General features: G+C 37.3%; 1 protein-coding gene across 1 annotated transcript; it reads right to left on the reverse strand.

The window, feature by feature from the left end:
- Nucleotides 1-685: 685 nt before the first annotated feature.
- Nucleotides 686-11,218, reverse strand: LOC148300022 (uncharacterized). Its single transcript, XM_088275389.1, has 5 exons — nucleotides 10,786-11,218; nucleotides 3,261-3,451; nucleotides 2,251-2,375; nucleotides 1,383-1,505; nucleotides 686-891 (listed from the first exon to the last, which is right to left on the reverse strand). Exons 2-5 carry the CDS (start codon nucleotides 3,427-3,429, stop codon nucleotides 745-747), a joined length of 564 nt encoding a protein of 187 aa, XP_088131515.1. The 5' UTR covers nucleotides 3,430-3,451; nucleotides 10,786-11,218; the 3' UTR covers nucleotides 686-744.
- Between the last annotated feature and the right edge of the window lie 3,468 nt (nucleotides 11,219-14,686).

The raw sequence follows: 14,686 nt of genomic DNA on the forward strand, positions 1-14,686 counted from the left end.
ATGTTTAACCTCGACTCGTGAAGCATGTTGGTGCTGAAACCTTATGCGAGTGTTTTCGCCTAGAATTTTCACTCATGAATTACATGAAATTATAGTAACTTTAAACATAAAGAGTAAATCCACTCACGAGTAGGCATAGGCTATGAAACTTATAAATTATGAAGCCTGAGTAGGGACATGATAAACGGTGTTGCATAAGCCATAGCTAGATTTCAGAGTCACTTGAACGTTAGGTAATTTAAAAAAATGCTGAAACCTTTAGTGCATGTTGGTCTTCGGGTCGACCAAAAATCGCAAGTGTTAAAACGGTGCTAATATTATTAACATTTTTGTTAAAAAAATAATAAGTAAAAATGACTAACCACAAAGTAAATGCTTTAACTCTTACCACTCTGTAGGCCAGACATTCTGTCCCGTATGATTCTAGTAGGCAGCTCCGTGGGCCACAATGTCTGGCCCGGCGCAGGTATAACTTTAATCACTGATTTCTCCATCACCCGAGTATATTCTACCATAAAATATTTCAGATAAATACAGTTAGTCTTAATTAACATGGTCATACGAATTGCCAGACAGAGTGTCCCAAAATAGGGAACCAAAATATTTATTTTAATGGTAGAAAAACGTCGCATTTTTTTGATCAGAGTATCTGGTCAGTTATGAGAAAAAATGGTCAGAGTGGAAAGGGTCAAATATTAATAATATTGAGAATAAGGTGTATGTATATAGTTTGGTAGGGATTCTTCAGGACTCCTCGGGCAGGCTGTTGCTGCTAGAGGCGTCCATCTGGTCGGCCAGCTGCTGCCTTCTCGCCAGAGCGAGCCGCTGCTGGGTCAGCTCCAAGTGCTGCTTCCTCCACTTTATCCTCCTGTTCTGGAACCACACCTTCACCTGTAAGGTCAAACAAATCTTAGTCCAAGGGTGGCCAACAAGGCAATTTTCAGTTGTGCATGTTTTCGGAATGCCCAGAAAATGTACTGTATCCCAGCAAAAGATGCATATTTTTAACTTGATTTTTGCCCGCTACAGGGCAGAAAGTGTTGTTTTTGCATTTTGAAGAAAAGCTATTGTTTAATATTTTTTTAAATTTACTTGATTTTTTTCAAATGGAGAAAAAACCTTCAGGTTTTACTTAAAAAGATGTGTTGCAAAGTAAAAAGTTCAATAAGTGGCTTGATATTTATTTTTAATACATTGTATTATATTCTTAAACTTTAAAAACGTTCTCCTGAAAAATCAAGTTTTTTTTATATATGACGTTCTTGAAAGGAGTGATCGATCTGTCAGGAAGCCTAGATGCTTCTGTATCAGATCTGGGCATGCGGTGGGACAGCTTTCAATATTCTAGATGGGATATATTGTGACTGGCTGGTAATACTAACCTGAGCCTCTGTTAGTTGGAGGGCATGCGCCAGATATAGCCTCTCTGGTCCGACCATGTATTGTTGTCTCTCGAATTCCGCTTCCAACCTTTCCAATTGTTCTGGAGTGAATATGGTTCGAACCTGCGCACAAAAAAATGATATGACCATATATTAATGGTCGATATATATGGGAGAGTAGGCCCGAGAGTCTACATAACATGTATGGCTAGAAGCTAGGACTGTATGCCAGGGTCAGGAGTGCAGAAGTCAGAAGGGGTGTGCAGCTGAGGCAGGTATAGTTGGGAAGATCAAAGGTCTCTATGATGGTGTGGCTATGTGGAGAGAATGGTTAGAGCAATATATATGGGAGAGTAGCCCCGAGAGTCTACATAGCATGTGTGGCTAGAAGCTAGGACTGTATGCCAGGGTCAGGAGTGCAGAAGTCAGAAGGGGTGTGCGGCTGAGGCAGGTATAGTTGAGAAGATTCAGGACTTCTGAGATGATTTGGCTATGTAGAGATAATGTTTTTTTAAGATGGGAATTGCATTTATTATTGACCATGCTTATTATGTACAAGGTGTATAGTTCATTAAGTGGATTTGTGTTTCTTCTAGCTAAATAAAGATATTTGATTTAAATCTGTGTTGGGAACAGGAGGGATAATCTAGTGTGGGCCAATCGGGAACTTGTCAGTATTTGCTCATTGCTGGGAGGAAACCACGTTGCACTCTTCAGGAGAAGGCGGACTGTTGACTGTCATCAGTAGACCTTCTGTTCCACTAGAAGATGGTGGAGAGTATGGTTAGGGCGGTATGTACTGGAGAACAAAACCATAGGAGTCTCGTGGCATGCTGTAACGATAAAGACCAAGTAATTTAAATATTACCCTTTTTGATTTGGAGTTATGGTGGTGTTGAGAAGGGGGCGCCGGAGACGGGTTCGGGGGCAGAGCTCTCGGCCTTCCACGGGGGCCCCCCTGTCCGGCACCCTGGCCCCCAGCAGAGGAAATATCTGTACACATAGAACAACTTTGAGAATAGGTGTCTGCGGAGGTTAGACTTTGTGAGGAATGAAGAGATAAAGCGTAGGACGCAGTAAATCTTGGTCACAACTGTCGTCAAGAAAAGGCGATTCATGGCTTGGCCATGTACTCCGCATGTCTCTCGAGAGCCGCCATCAAGCTTGCCTCCTTTACAAGGCATCAGGTTCCCGAACACTGCTGACAATTCGTCGGCAGTTCTCGTCAGATCACTGGGACGCGGATCTGACTCGGGAGGACGCAAGGGAGCTGGCAGCCTGACAGAAAAGCCTGGAGACAGTTTGTGGACTCCAAATGCTCCACATGGGGATCAGATATGGTTTAAATAAATATAAATAATAGAATCACTATAGTCCCAATAATCCCAAATATCAATCATAAATAATAGAACAATATCAGAGATATTTGTAATATTTCCTACATTCTACTCGTATATCTATTTTCCTTATAGCTTTATTTTGAAGAATCTCCTTGTTACAGTATTGAGTGTGTCTCAATACTTGTTCACAAATCTGGATTATCTCCAATTAGGAATTATTTTTTACATTTTTTTTGACATCTCAACAAAGATGAAGAAGATTATGGAAGCTGGGCATTTGCAGGGCTTACGACCGTTATAGTCGTCACTTTACGGGGCTCACAACCGTCGTAGGTTGGTTGAAGTGATCACTTTACGTACGTGTAACATTCACTAATTCTAACCATGAAAACCACACTACTCAAATTATTGAAAAATCTTGATATTTTCATCGAACTCGAAACACACAGTATGCGAGAGTTCACTAGAGACATGTATGGTGAGATGAGGAAAGCTTAGGGACACATTACAGAAGCAGGATGTGTCACATGGCACTCACCGCTGGGATACGAGTCGTGTCCCTTGAGGCCGAGGATGGCCGCGATAGTGAAGGAGTGCGGGGCCAGACTCGTGGGGGCCGCAGGGGGCGCCGGCCCGGCCGCGATCCCTCGCAGCAGCCGGCACAGCGACGCGGGGCAGAACCCCTCCACCTGGCCGCTCATGTTCATGCCGCTACTCGCGCATGGCACCCTGCGCAATTAGAATAAAGACAATTAGATAGGCCGCCGTCAGTCGGCGCTTGGCTGTGCGCTGGAAAGGGCGTGGAATCTGTGACTCTGATTGACGAGCTGTGTAGTACTATTTCCATACGTTCGTGTCGCTAGTCACGCATGGCAACCCTGCGCAACGAGAACAAAGACAATTAGGACGCCATCAGTCGGCGCATGGCGGCGCGCTGGAAAGGACATGGAATGTTTGACTCTGAATGACGGGCTGTGTAGTACCATTTCCATACGTTCATGTCACTAGTCGCGCACGGCAAATCTGCGCAACGAGAATTGTTCTTTAAACCCTTATCCGTAACACAATCGTGCATAGGGCACTGCATAATATAAACGCAGTATTATTTTAATCGTTAACACATGAAGGAAAGGTGATCAGCCCTCCGCTTCGGGTACCAATCCAGGGTAATACTAAATAAATATGAGAGTGAAAAAATCACTTATTTGACCCAGATATTATTTATTTATTGAATAAATATTAGTGTGAAAAAATGACTTATTTATTATTATTTGACCCCTCCCCCTGGGAATCGAACCCGGGACCTCAAGAACGGTAGCCGAGCGTGCTAACCATTACACTACGGAGGCGGACGAGAATAGTGTCAACTAGAATTGAGACATTTAAATAATTCCGCTTTAATTTATATCCGATTCCCGGTCTCTCGCTTCAGTCGGCGCTTGGTGGCGCGCTGGAAAAGCCGTGGAAACCATGACTCGCTCACGGGCTGTGTAGTACCATTTCGACAGATAATAGCGTGATAAGCTGCACAGGAATATTGTGGATGGAGCAACAAACTACTATAAAGTATAAAAATCCTCTAGCACACAACTATGACACCACTTCACACACAACGAAGGGTTTATGGCCCCTAGATAATACTCTTTGACATTCTACCAACTTATGAGATTACAAATACCATAGTTCCAATAATGTTCAAAACGACACACAGCAACACCATACCGATTTTTAACAAAGATATTCATAATCATAATACACGAGGACATAGAAAAATACATGTGGAGCCGATAAACAATACTAAATTTAAAATAAGGTCCTTAAATTATATTGCAAAAAACCCAAATTAACCAGCTGCCTGACATATCGCTCAGTACTTTCAAGAACATCATGAATCAAAAAACTTGATTTTTCAGGAGAACATTTTTAAAGTTTAAAAATATAACACAATATATTAAAAATAAATATCAAGCCACTTATTGAACTTTTTACTGTGCAACAGATCTTTTTAGGTTTTTTCTGAAGGTTTTTTCTCCATTTAAAAAATATTTAGTATATTTAAAAACATAATAAAACAATACCTTTTCTTCAAAATGCAAAAACAACACTTTCTGCCCTGTAGCGGGTAAATATTAAGTTAAAAATATGCCACTTTTGCTGGGATATAGTACATTTTCTAGGCATTCCGAAAACACGCACAACTGAAAATTGACGAATTTTGATTTATGACGTTCTTGAAAGGAGTGAGCGATATGCTATATTTTCTCATTTTTTTATGTTTTCTCATTTATTTATTTTAAATATGCTTCATGTGCCTATTTATCATACCTGTTTATTGTTTTTATATTTTGCCCTGTATTGGTATTAGTTTTGGTTATTTAAAAAAATATTTTTTGTTACTTTATTATTTGTGTTCCAGTCTTGTTAACCTTAATCCCATGTCCCAAAATGGGAAATGGAAATTACTCATCGGGAATATTATATGTATATATTATTTATGTATGTAATATGTTTTGATGTAATATATGTTATGTATGTACAGTCCTGTGCCTAATTAATAGACCCAAGACAGTAATTGTTTTCATCATCACTTTTTTGTTAAAAAAAAAAACATAATAACAGCATTATTTGAAAATGTATTTTTATTACATTGATAGATAGCACTTCTGACAACATTATAAGAAAGTTTTTACACCTGGAAATGCGGAATTACGAATTCGGCAGCGGAAATCAGTTGTCAAGACGGCGCCGTATGAGTAACGCGCGGTTTTTCAAATCAAAAACGTTTAAAAACGTAAAAAAAAAACATTTAAAAAATCACACGATTGGTAATGATAGCAAAAGAATTGTAGCTGTATTGTTATTTGATTGTTGGGTCTATTAATATGGCACACGACTGTAATATGTCCGCCTCCGTAGTGTAATGGTCAGCATGCTCGGCTACCGTTCTGGAGGTCCCGGGTTCGATTCCCAGGGGGGTTTAATAAATATAAGTGATTTTTTCACTCTAATATTTATTCAATATTACCTACACTGGACTGGTACCTGAAGCGGAGGGCTGATCACCTTTCCTTCATGTGTAAACGATCGAGATAACACTGCGTTCATATGAAGCAGTGCCCTATGCACCATTGGGGTGCGGTTAGGGTTTTATTATTTATTAATATGTTTTAAAATAAATAAATAAATTAAGTATCGGAGTAGAACATTTTAATACAAAGTTCAAGCATTTTTAATTTGTTACCGACGGAGGTTAGAGGTCAAAATAAAATATGGAACAAAGGCGAAATAAAGGGATGGTTGAATGATCGAAAGTTAATATGTACAACATTTTGAGTGTGTCCAAATACTTGTTCACAAAGCTGGCTTATCTCCAGTTACAGGAGCTATTTTCATATTATTTTTGACATCTCATCAAAGATGAAGAAGAATATGGAAGTCTGGGCATTTTCTGTAGTTGGAGATAATCCAGATTTTGTGAACAAGTATTTGGACACACTCAAAATGTTGTAAATAAATTATCTGGGCAAATTATAAGCTTAAATAAAAATGGCGCTAGCCAAACCACATATAAAACTTAACAACCATGTCATATATAAAAAAACCTTTTTTTTTTGGGAGATCGTTTTTAAAGTTTAAGAATATAAAAAAATGTATTAAAAATATATATCAAGCCACTTATTGAATTTTTTACTGTACAACAGATCTTTTTAGGTAAAACCTGAAGGTTTTTTTTCCATTTTAAAAATATTTATTATATTTAAAAAAATAATTATACAATACCTTTTCTTCAAAATGCAAAAACAACACTTTCTGCCCTGTAGCGGGTAAATGTTAAGTTAAAAATATGCCGCTTTTGCTGGGATATAGTATATTTTCTGGGTATTCCGAAAACATGCACAAATAAAAATTGACAATTTTTTATTTATGACGTTGTTGAAAGGAGTGAGCGATATGTAAATTCATTTCCTCATACATACACACCGATTATTCCGACTCTTGACCTAATCACGCACAAGCATTTGAAATACTTGATCAGGGCAAGTATTTTTCGGTCTTTCTCTGCTTCGATTACCAACCAAAATCGTCATATAATAATGAGTATAAACTCTGTCCGCTCATGTATAAAGCATAGCATAATAGGGATCTAGAGTACCTATCTAAAAGAGCTGTGTATTCCAGACGAATGGGTCAGTAGGCGTCTCACGCTTCAAGCGGCTACAACTACCACGGGTAAAGTGATCTTATCATCTTGTTACGTTATATTTAACGAGCGTGCCTTTGCAGTTGCGGGACCGACGGCGTGGAATGCTCTTCCACGCCGTAGTTAGAAACGGTGAGAGTGAGATGAACTTTATAAAAAAAAAACAAAAACAAATTTGTTTTTCTAAATTATTTTCCTTATCATATTTACCTCAATAGGTTATTATCACATGGCAAAAATAACTCATTTAACATACTCAACCCATAAAGAATTGTGTGAGACTCGTTTTGTGTTTGTAACAGCCGATATAATCAATATTTTCATTCATAATTTTCCTTTGCAAAATTCGCCTTCGTAAAAACGTCGTTTTCGTAAGTTGGTAATGAATGCCGTCACAGAAAAGAATCCACAGTACTACTATTACAGCTCTATTAAGCAGATACATAACGAGATACGCCGCATAACACACCCGATGACGTAAAATTTGATGACGTGTAGCGTTGTCCGTTTTTCGTTTTATTAAAATATGTTATGTTTAAACCTTCATATCTTCCGTAGTTCTCTACAGATTTCAATAAGAATGCTACCGATAGTCTTGTGATTTTTTTTATTAATTTTTTAACTAATAAAAACACATCATGTGTTATCTATTCATTCACAGGGAAGCGCCTTTGAGGTAGTATTTTACGAAAATGGCGTTATATAAATTATCCAAAATTACTGTTTTATTTTAAATGAACTATAAGCTTGTGAAGTATGAAGTATTTTACTGACATTTATTTAAAGAACAATTTTAAACATTTTTTTTTAATTGCAGAGACCCAAGCCACCTTGTGTGTCTTGTCGGTGGAGTTCTTTTTACATACATTTTTTTATTGTTTTTATCCATTTTAACCTAATATACACACAAAAAAAAACTAAGAAAAAAATTTAGAATATAAACTATTTTACAATTTTCATAGAATCAACTACTAATCATTTACCCTTTTCTTTATTTTGCCTTTGTTCTATATTTTATTTTGACCTCTAACCTCCGTCGGCAACAAATTAAAAATGTTTGTAACGATATATTGCAGTGTTGGACTCCCATATTTATTGTTAATTCTTGGGACTATCAAACCTTCGTTGTGTCTAAATGGAGAAATTACGGAACAGGTAGATGATATCCTATATTTGGGAAGTATGTTTTCTAAGGATGGAAAGAGAGTAATACTGCAACAAATTAAAAATGTTCGGAACGATGTATTGCAGTGTTGGACTCCCATATTTATTGTTAATTCTTGGGACTATCAAACCTTCGTTGTGTCTAAATGGAGAAATTACGGAACAGGTAGATGATATCCTATATTTGGGAAGTATGTTTTCTAAGGATGGAAAGAGAGTAATACTGCAACAAATTAAAAATGTTCGGAACGATGTATTGCAGTGTTGGACTCCCATATTTATTGTTAATTCTTGGGACTATCAAACCTTCGTTGTGTCTAAATGGAGAAATTACGGAACAGGTAGATGATTTCCTATATTTGGGAAGTATGTTTTCTAAGGATGGAAAGAGAGTAATACTGCAACAAATTAAAAATGTTCGGAACGATACATTGCAGTGCTGGACTCCCATATTTATTGTTAATTCTTGGGACTATCAAACCTTCGTTGTGTCTAAATGGAGAAATTACGGAACAGGTAGATGATTTCCTATATTTGGGAAGTATGTTTTCTAAGGATGGAAAGAGAGTAATACTGCAACAAATTAAAAATGTTCGGAACGATACATTGCAGTGCTGGACTCCCATATTTATTGTTAATTCTTGGGACTATCAAACCTTCGTTGTGTCTAAATGGAGAAATTACGGAACAGGTAGATGATTTCCTATATTTGGGAAGTATGTTTTCTAAGGATGGAAAGAGAGTAATACTGCAACAAATTAAAAATGTTCGGAACGATATATTGCAGTGTTGGACTCCCATATTTATTGTTAATTCTTGGGACTATCAAACCTTCGTTGTGTCTAAATGGAGAAATTACGGAACAGGTAGATGATTTCCTATATTTGGGAAGTATGTTTTCTAAGGATGGAAAGAGAGTAATACTGCAACAAATTAAAAATGTTCGGAACGATGTATTGCAGTGTTGGACTCCCATATTTATTGTTAATTCTTGGGACTATCAAACCTTCGTTGTGTCTAAATGGAGAAATTACGGAACAGGTAGATGATTTCCTATATTTGGGAAGTATGTTTTCTAAGGATGGAAAGAGAGTAATACTGCAACAAATTAAAAATGTTCGGAACGATACATTGCAGTGCTGGACTCCCATATTTATTGTTAATTCTTGGGACTATCAAACCTTCGTTGTGTCTAAATGGAGAAATTACGGAACAGGTAGATGATTTCCTATATTTGGGAAGTATGTTTTCTAAGGATGGAAAGAGAGTAATACTGCAACAAATTAAAAATGTTCGGAACGATACATTGCAGTGCTGGACTCCCATATTTATTGTTAATTCTTGGGACTATCAAACCTTCGTTGTGTCTAAATGGAGAAATTACGGAACAGGTAGATGATTTCCTATATTTGGGAAGTATGTTTTCTAAGGATGGAAAGAGAGTAATACTGCAACAAATTAAAAATGTTCGGAACGATATATTGCAGTGTTGGACTCCCATATTTATTGTTAATTCTTGGGACTATCAAACCTTCGTTGTGTCTAAATGGAGAAATTACGGAACAGGTAGATGATTTCCTATATTTGGGAAGTATGTTTTCTAAGGATGGAAAGAGAGTAATACTGCAACAAATTAAAAATGTTCGGAACGATATACAGTATTGCAGTGTTGGACTCCCATATTTATTGTTAATTCTTGGGACTATCAAACCTTCGTTGTGTCTAAATGGAGAAATTACGGAACAGGTAGATGATTTCCTATATTTGGGAAGTATGTTTTCTAAGGATGGAAAGAGAGTAATACTGCAACAAATTAAAAATGTTCGGAACGATATATTGCAGTGTTGGACTCCCATATTTACTGTTAATTCTTGGGACTGTCAAACCTTCGTTGTGTGTAAATCGTGTATCATGGTTGTGTACTAGAAGATGTGGATATTTTTGTCTAGTTTGTTGTTCAACGATGAAACTCATCCACAATATTCAACGTTCTGAAAGTAACTTTAAATGTTCATATATGGGATTACTAAAATATATCTGGTAAGAAGGGTATAATAGGCAGTTGGGGTTCTGAGGATGGATAGTCTCCTGAAGGCGTACAGAGAAGGTGCACTCTTGGTGTGGATATGCGAGCTGGTCCAGGGCAGAAATGTCTGAAGGATGGTGTGTTGTGTAGAGGAATTGGAAGGGTACAGAAAGGTATATTTTTAATTTGTTGCCGACGGAGGTTAGAGGTCAAAATAAAATATGGAACAAAGGCAAAATGAAGGAATGGGGAAATGATCAAGCGTTAATTTTATGAAAATTGTAAAATGTTTGTATTCTTAATATTTTTCTCTTTTTTGTTTCTATATTAGGTTAAAATCGTTAAAAACAATAAAAATGTATTAAAAAAGAACTCCACCGACAAGACACACAAAGTGGCTTGGTGGGTCTCTGAAAAAAAAAGTTCTAAATATGTATAAATTGTGATTTAAATAAATATATACAAATAATAAAAAATTTAAAATTAAAAAAAAAAAAGGTATCTGGTCAGGGTGATGAGATGGACAGTTAGGGTTCTGAGGATGGATAGTCTCCTGAAGGTGTACAGAGAAGGCCCACTCTTGGTGTGGAGATGTGGGCCGTTGAAGGATAAAGTGTTTTCCCCAAAAAAAGTACGAATACAATGTTTTTTATTTGCGGGATGGATACTCACAATTCGTTCGGCCTTCAGCGTCGTATAATTTCACAAAAACGCACTAAAAATCGTCGTAAGATATAAAAAACGACACTCAAACTGATGCAAAAGTCTCGCGCGCGTAGGTACCGGGCTAATTAATGATGAACGTCACTAATTATGTTGGCAAATTGACTCGGCGGACAGCACTCGCGCGCCTATCTGGCGGTTTGTCTATGGAATCGAAGCGCCTTCCGGATTTGAATCGCTGTCAGATGTGGACGGCGCTCGTGGGGGTCTTCCGGACCGTTTTTTGGAAGAGTTTTGGCGTAATTCAGCCGAGTTTATGACGAGATAATGGCGGCCGGGTAATTGAGACGTGAGAGTAGACTGGTCCGCGGAGGACACATTACCGACCCCCTCCACCGAGGCCTTTTAAAATGGCGCCGGAGGCGGAGAAAAAAGCAAAACGTCGTACCCCTTACTCGCAATAATTTTAAACGTAATTCATTTTAAAGTACCCTAAAAAAATACAAATGTACTGTTCTATTTCACACATCTACTACTTCCTCCATTTACCAAAAATTTGCTTCTTTACCATAAAAATCAGGACGCTACATAGTTGTAAGAACTAGTGTAGTGATATGATTGAAATAAAAGTATAAATTTTTAGGCGTATTGTACGTATGTTTTATATACACACACACAGACATATATACTATTTTTTGACATCTCATCAAAGATGAAGAAGAATATGGAAGTCTGGGCATTTACGGGGCTTACGACCGTCATAGGCTGGTTTGAGTGATCACTTTACACACGTGTAACATTCACCAATTCTACCCATTATTGACAACCACGCTACTCAAATTCTTGGAAGTTTTATATATATGAACCAATTAAGAAACCTTGTTCATGAATCTCTAGAACTTCACTAGAGACATCTATTGGTGAGATGTAAAGAAGCTTTTTATTAAGCAGAAACTCTTATATTACTCTCAGACATATATATATATATATATATATATATATATATATATATATATATATATATATATATATATATATATATATATATATATATATATATATATATATATATATATATATATATATATATATATATATATATATATATATATAAACGTACAGGAGAAAGTGATCAACTGAGAAAACGTAAAATGTTCAGGAGGGCCATTCAAGTCACTTTTGCTTGGCAAGAAAATAAACGTCAATGCAGTTAGTCATTTTTACCAAGTCATATTATGCTTCCAAGTTTAAATCCTTCGGGATTTTTTTCAGGGCAATATTAAGCTGATAAAATATCAAATAGTCAATGATCACGTTTTTGTAAAAAATGCACTTGGTCACTTTCTCCTGTATGACTGCGATATATACCCCAATCCCAATAATAAACAATAAACATGGGAGTCCAACACTGCAATATATCGTTCCGAACCACTGCATTATATGATTTGAGCCCCCTATTTGCACCCTTTCCGTAAATCACCATTGGAACATCTACCATACATGGTTTTTCCGCACTGAGAGAAGGCATCCCGACTGCATCCAGTCTACTCTCATCCTTCCCAAACCATCCCAAGCCGCCTTCCTTAGTTTGCTGGATAGTGCTCATCTCAGCCTTGCACCCTTTCCTTATATCACCATTGGAACTCTACCATACATGGTCTTGCCGCACTGAGAGATGGCATCCCGACTGCATCCAGTCTACTCTCATCCTTCCCAAACCATCCCAAGCCGCCTTCCTTAGTTTGCTGGATAGTGCTCATCTCAGCCTTGCACCCTTTCCTTATATCACCATTGGAACATCTACCATACATGGTCTTGCCGCACTGAGAGATGGCATCCCGACTGCATCCAGTCTACTCTCATCCTTCCCAAACCATCCCAAGCCGCCTTCCTTAGTTTGCTGGATAGTGCTCATCTCAGCCTTGCACCCTTTCCTTATATCACCATTGGAACATCTACCATACATAGTCTTGCCGCACTGAGAGATGGCATCCCGACTGCATCCAGTCTACTCTCATCCTTCCCAAACCATCCCGAGCCGCCTTCCTTAGTTTGCTGGATAGTGCTCATCTCAGCCTTGCACCCTTTCCTTATATCACCATTGGAACATCTACCATACATGGTCTTGCCGCACTGAGAGATGGCATCCCGACTGCATCCAGTCTACTCTCATCCTTCCCAAACCATCCCAAGCCGCCTTCCTTAGTTTGCTGGATAGTGCTCATCTCAGCCTTGCACCCTTTCCTTATATCGCCATTGGAACATCTACCATACATGGTCTTGCCGCATTGAGAGATGGCATCCCGACTGCATCCAGTCTACTCTCATCCTTCCCAAACCATCCCAAGCCGCCTTCCTTAGTTTACTGGATAGTGCTCATCTCAGCCTTGCACCCATTCCTTATATCACCATTGGAACATCTACCATACATGGTTTTTCCTCAATAAGAGATCGCATTCCGACTGCTTTTATCCTTCTTTTGCCAACTCCACGCTTCATTACTCCATACATTACATTTTTACTAAATAAATTTTGCCAATGCCCATTTTTATAATATAACTTAAAATTTAATATATACCCGTGCGCGTACAGGCCATGCCTTTGTGGGATCTTTTTTTGTATTTATTATATTTTTAAACTTGTCTCCTTCTTCTTACCCTTATCCACACCTAATGGTGCACAGGGCACTGCATCATATAAACACAATGTTATCTGATCGTTAACACATTGATGAAAGGTGATCAGCCCTGCGATTCAGGTACCAGTCCAGGGTAATATTGAATAAATATTACAATGAAAAAATCACTTAGATTTATTTGACCCCCTTCCCCCTGGGAATCGAATCCGAGACCTCCAGAACGGTAGTCAAGCGTGCTCATCATTAACTACGGAGGCGGAGATGTATTTGTACATGTATTTATATTATATTGTGAAAAAATAGTTTTTATTTTAATAGTTTTATAACATAAATGTGGAATTGTTTAATCGGCTTTTTTTAATGTAACTATTTTGTTAATATAATGTAATGTTTATTATGGTTAATGTAACTATTGTTCATTATATCATTTTTTAAATATGTAAGCTGTACAATTCCCGAACAAATAAAATAAAATAAAATGAAATGCAAAATAATTTAAAATAAAGAAAAAAATCTATAATAATAATTGCTACATACGATGGTTTTTGGTATCTCTGTCGTCTCTATGGGGGAGCTATTGAGTTCAGCCCGTATTTGAAATCTGTTCCGAGATTCCTTCATATCTGTGGCCGAGCTGTGATTTGTCCTCGCGCGGCCAATCAGGGCGCGGCGTCGCTCTGTGGCTCCGCCCACCACATGGGCAGCTCGTGATAAGAACATGATCGAAAACCCTTTGAAGTGAAACTTCTTCAAGCGCAAGTATAAACATTGATAAGAACATTTTTATCGTACAATTTGAGCAGATAATTTATTTACAACATTTTGAGTGTGTCATACAGAGTGTGTGATAAAATATGGAACAAAGGCATAATAAAGGAATGGGTAAATTATCAAGAGTTAATACAACATTTTGAGTGTGTCCAAATACTTGTTCATAAATCTGGATTATCTCCAATTACAGGAGTTATTTTTCATATAATTTTTTGACATCTCATCAAAGATGAAGAAGGATATGGAAGTCTGGGTATTTACGGCGCTCACGTAGGCTGGATTAAGTGATCGCTTTACACACGTGTAACATTCAGCAATTCTATCCATGATTGACAACCACACTGCTCAAATTCTTGGAAGTTCTATATATATATATATATATATATATATATATATATATATATATATATATATATATATATATATATATATATATATATGTATAATATATATATATATATATATATATATATATATATATATATATATATATATATATAT

The sequence above is a fragment of the Brachycentrus maculatus genome, unplaced genomic scaffold (assembly GCF_059751285.1).
Source record: "Brachycentrus maculatus isolate JH-2025_06_01 unplaced genomic scaffold, ASM5975128v1 h1tg000852l, whole genome shotgun sequence".
NCBI lineage: Eukaryota > Metazoa > Arthropoda > Insecta > Trichoptera > Brachycentridae > Brachycentrus > Brachycentrus maculatus.

What these genes read in the sequence shown, in the direction of transcription:
- LOC148300022 (XM_088275389.1), bottom strand. Translation starts at nt 3,429, where the DNA reads ATGAACATGAGCGGCCAGGTGGAGGGGTTCTGCCCCGCGTCGCTGTGC. An exon ending in ACACGACTCGTATCCCAGCG is followed by an intron (nt 2,376 to 3,260) that starts GTGAGTGCCATG and finishes CTATGTGTACAG; the next exon opens with ATATTTCCTCTGCTGGGGGC. An exon ending in TCCAACTAACAGAGGCTCAG is followed by an intron (nt 892 to 1,382) that starts GTTAGTATTACC and finishes TTGACCTTACAG; the next exon opens with GTGAAGGTGTGGTTCCAGAA.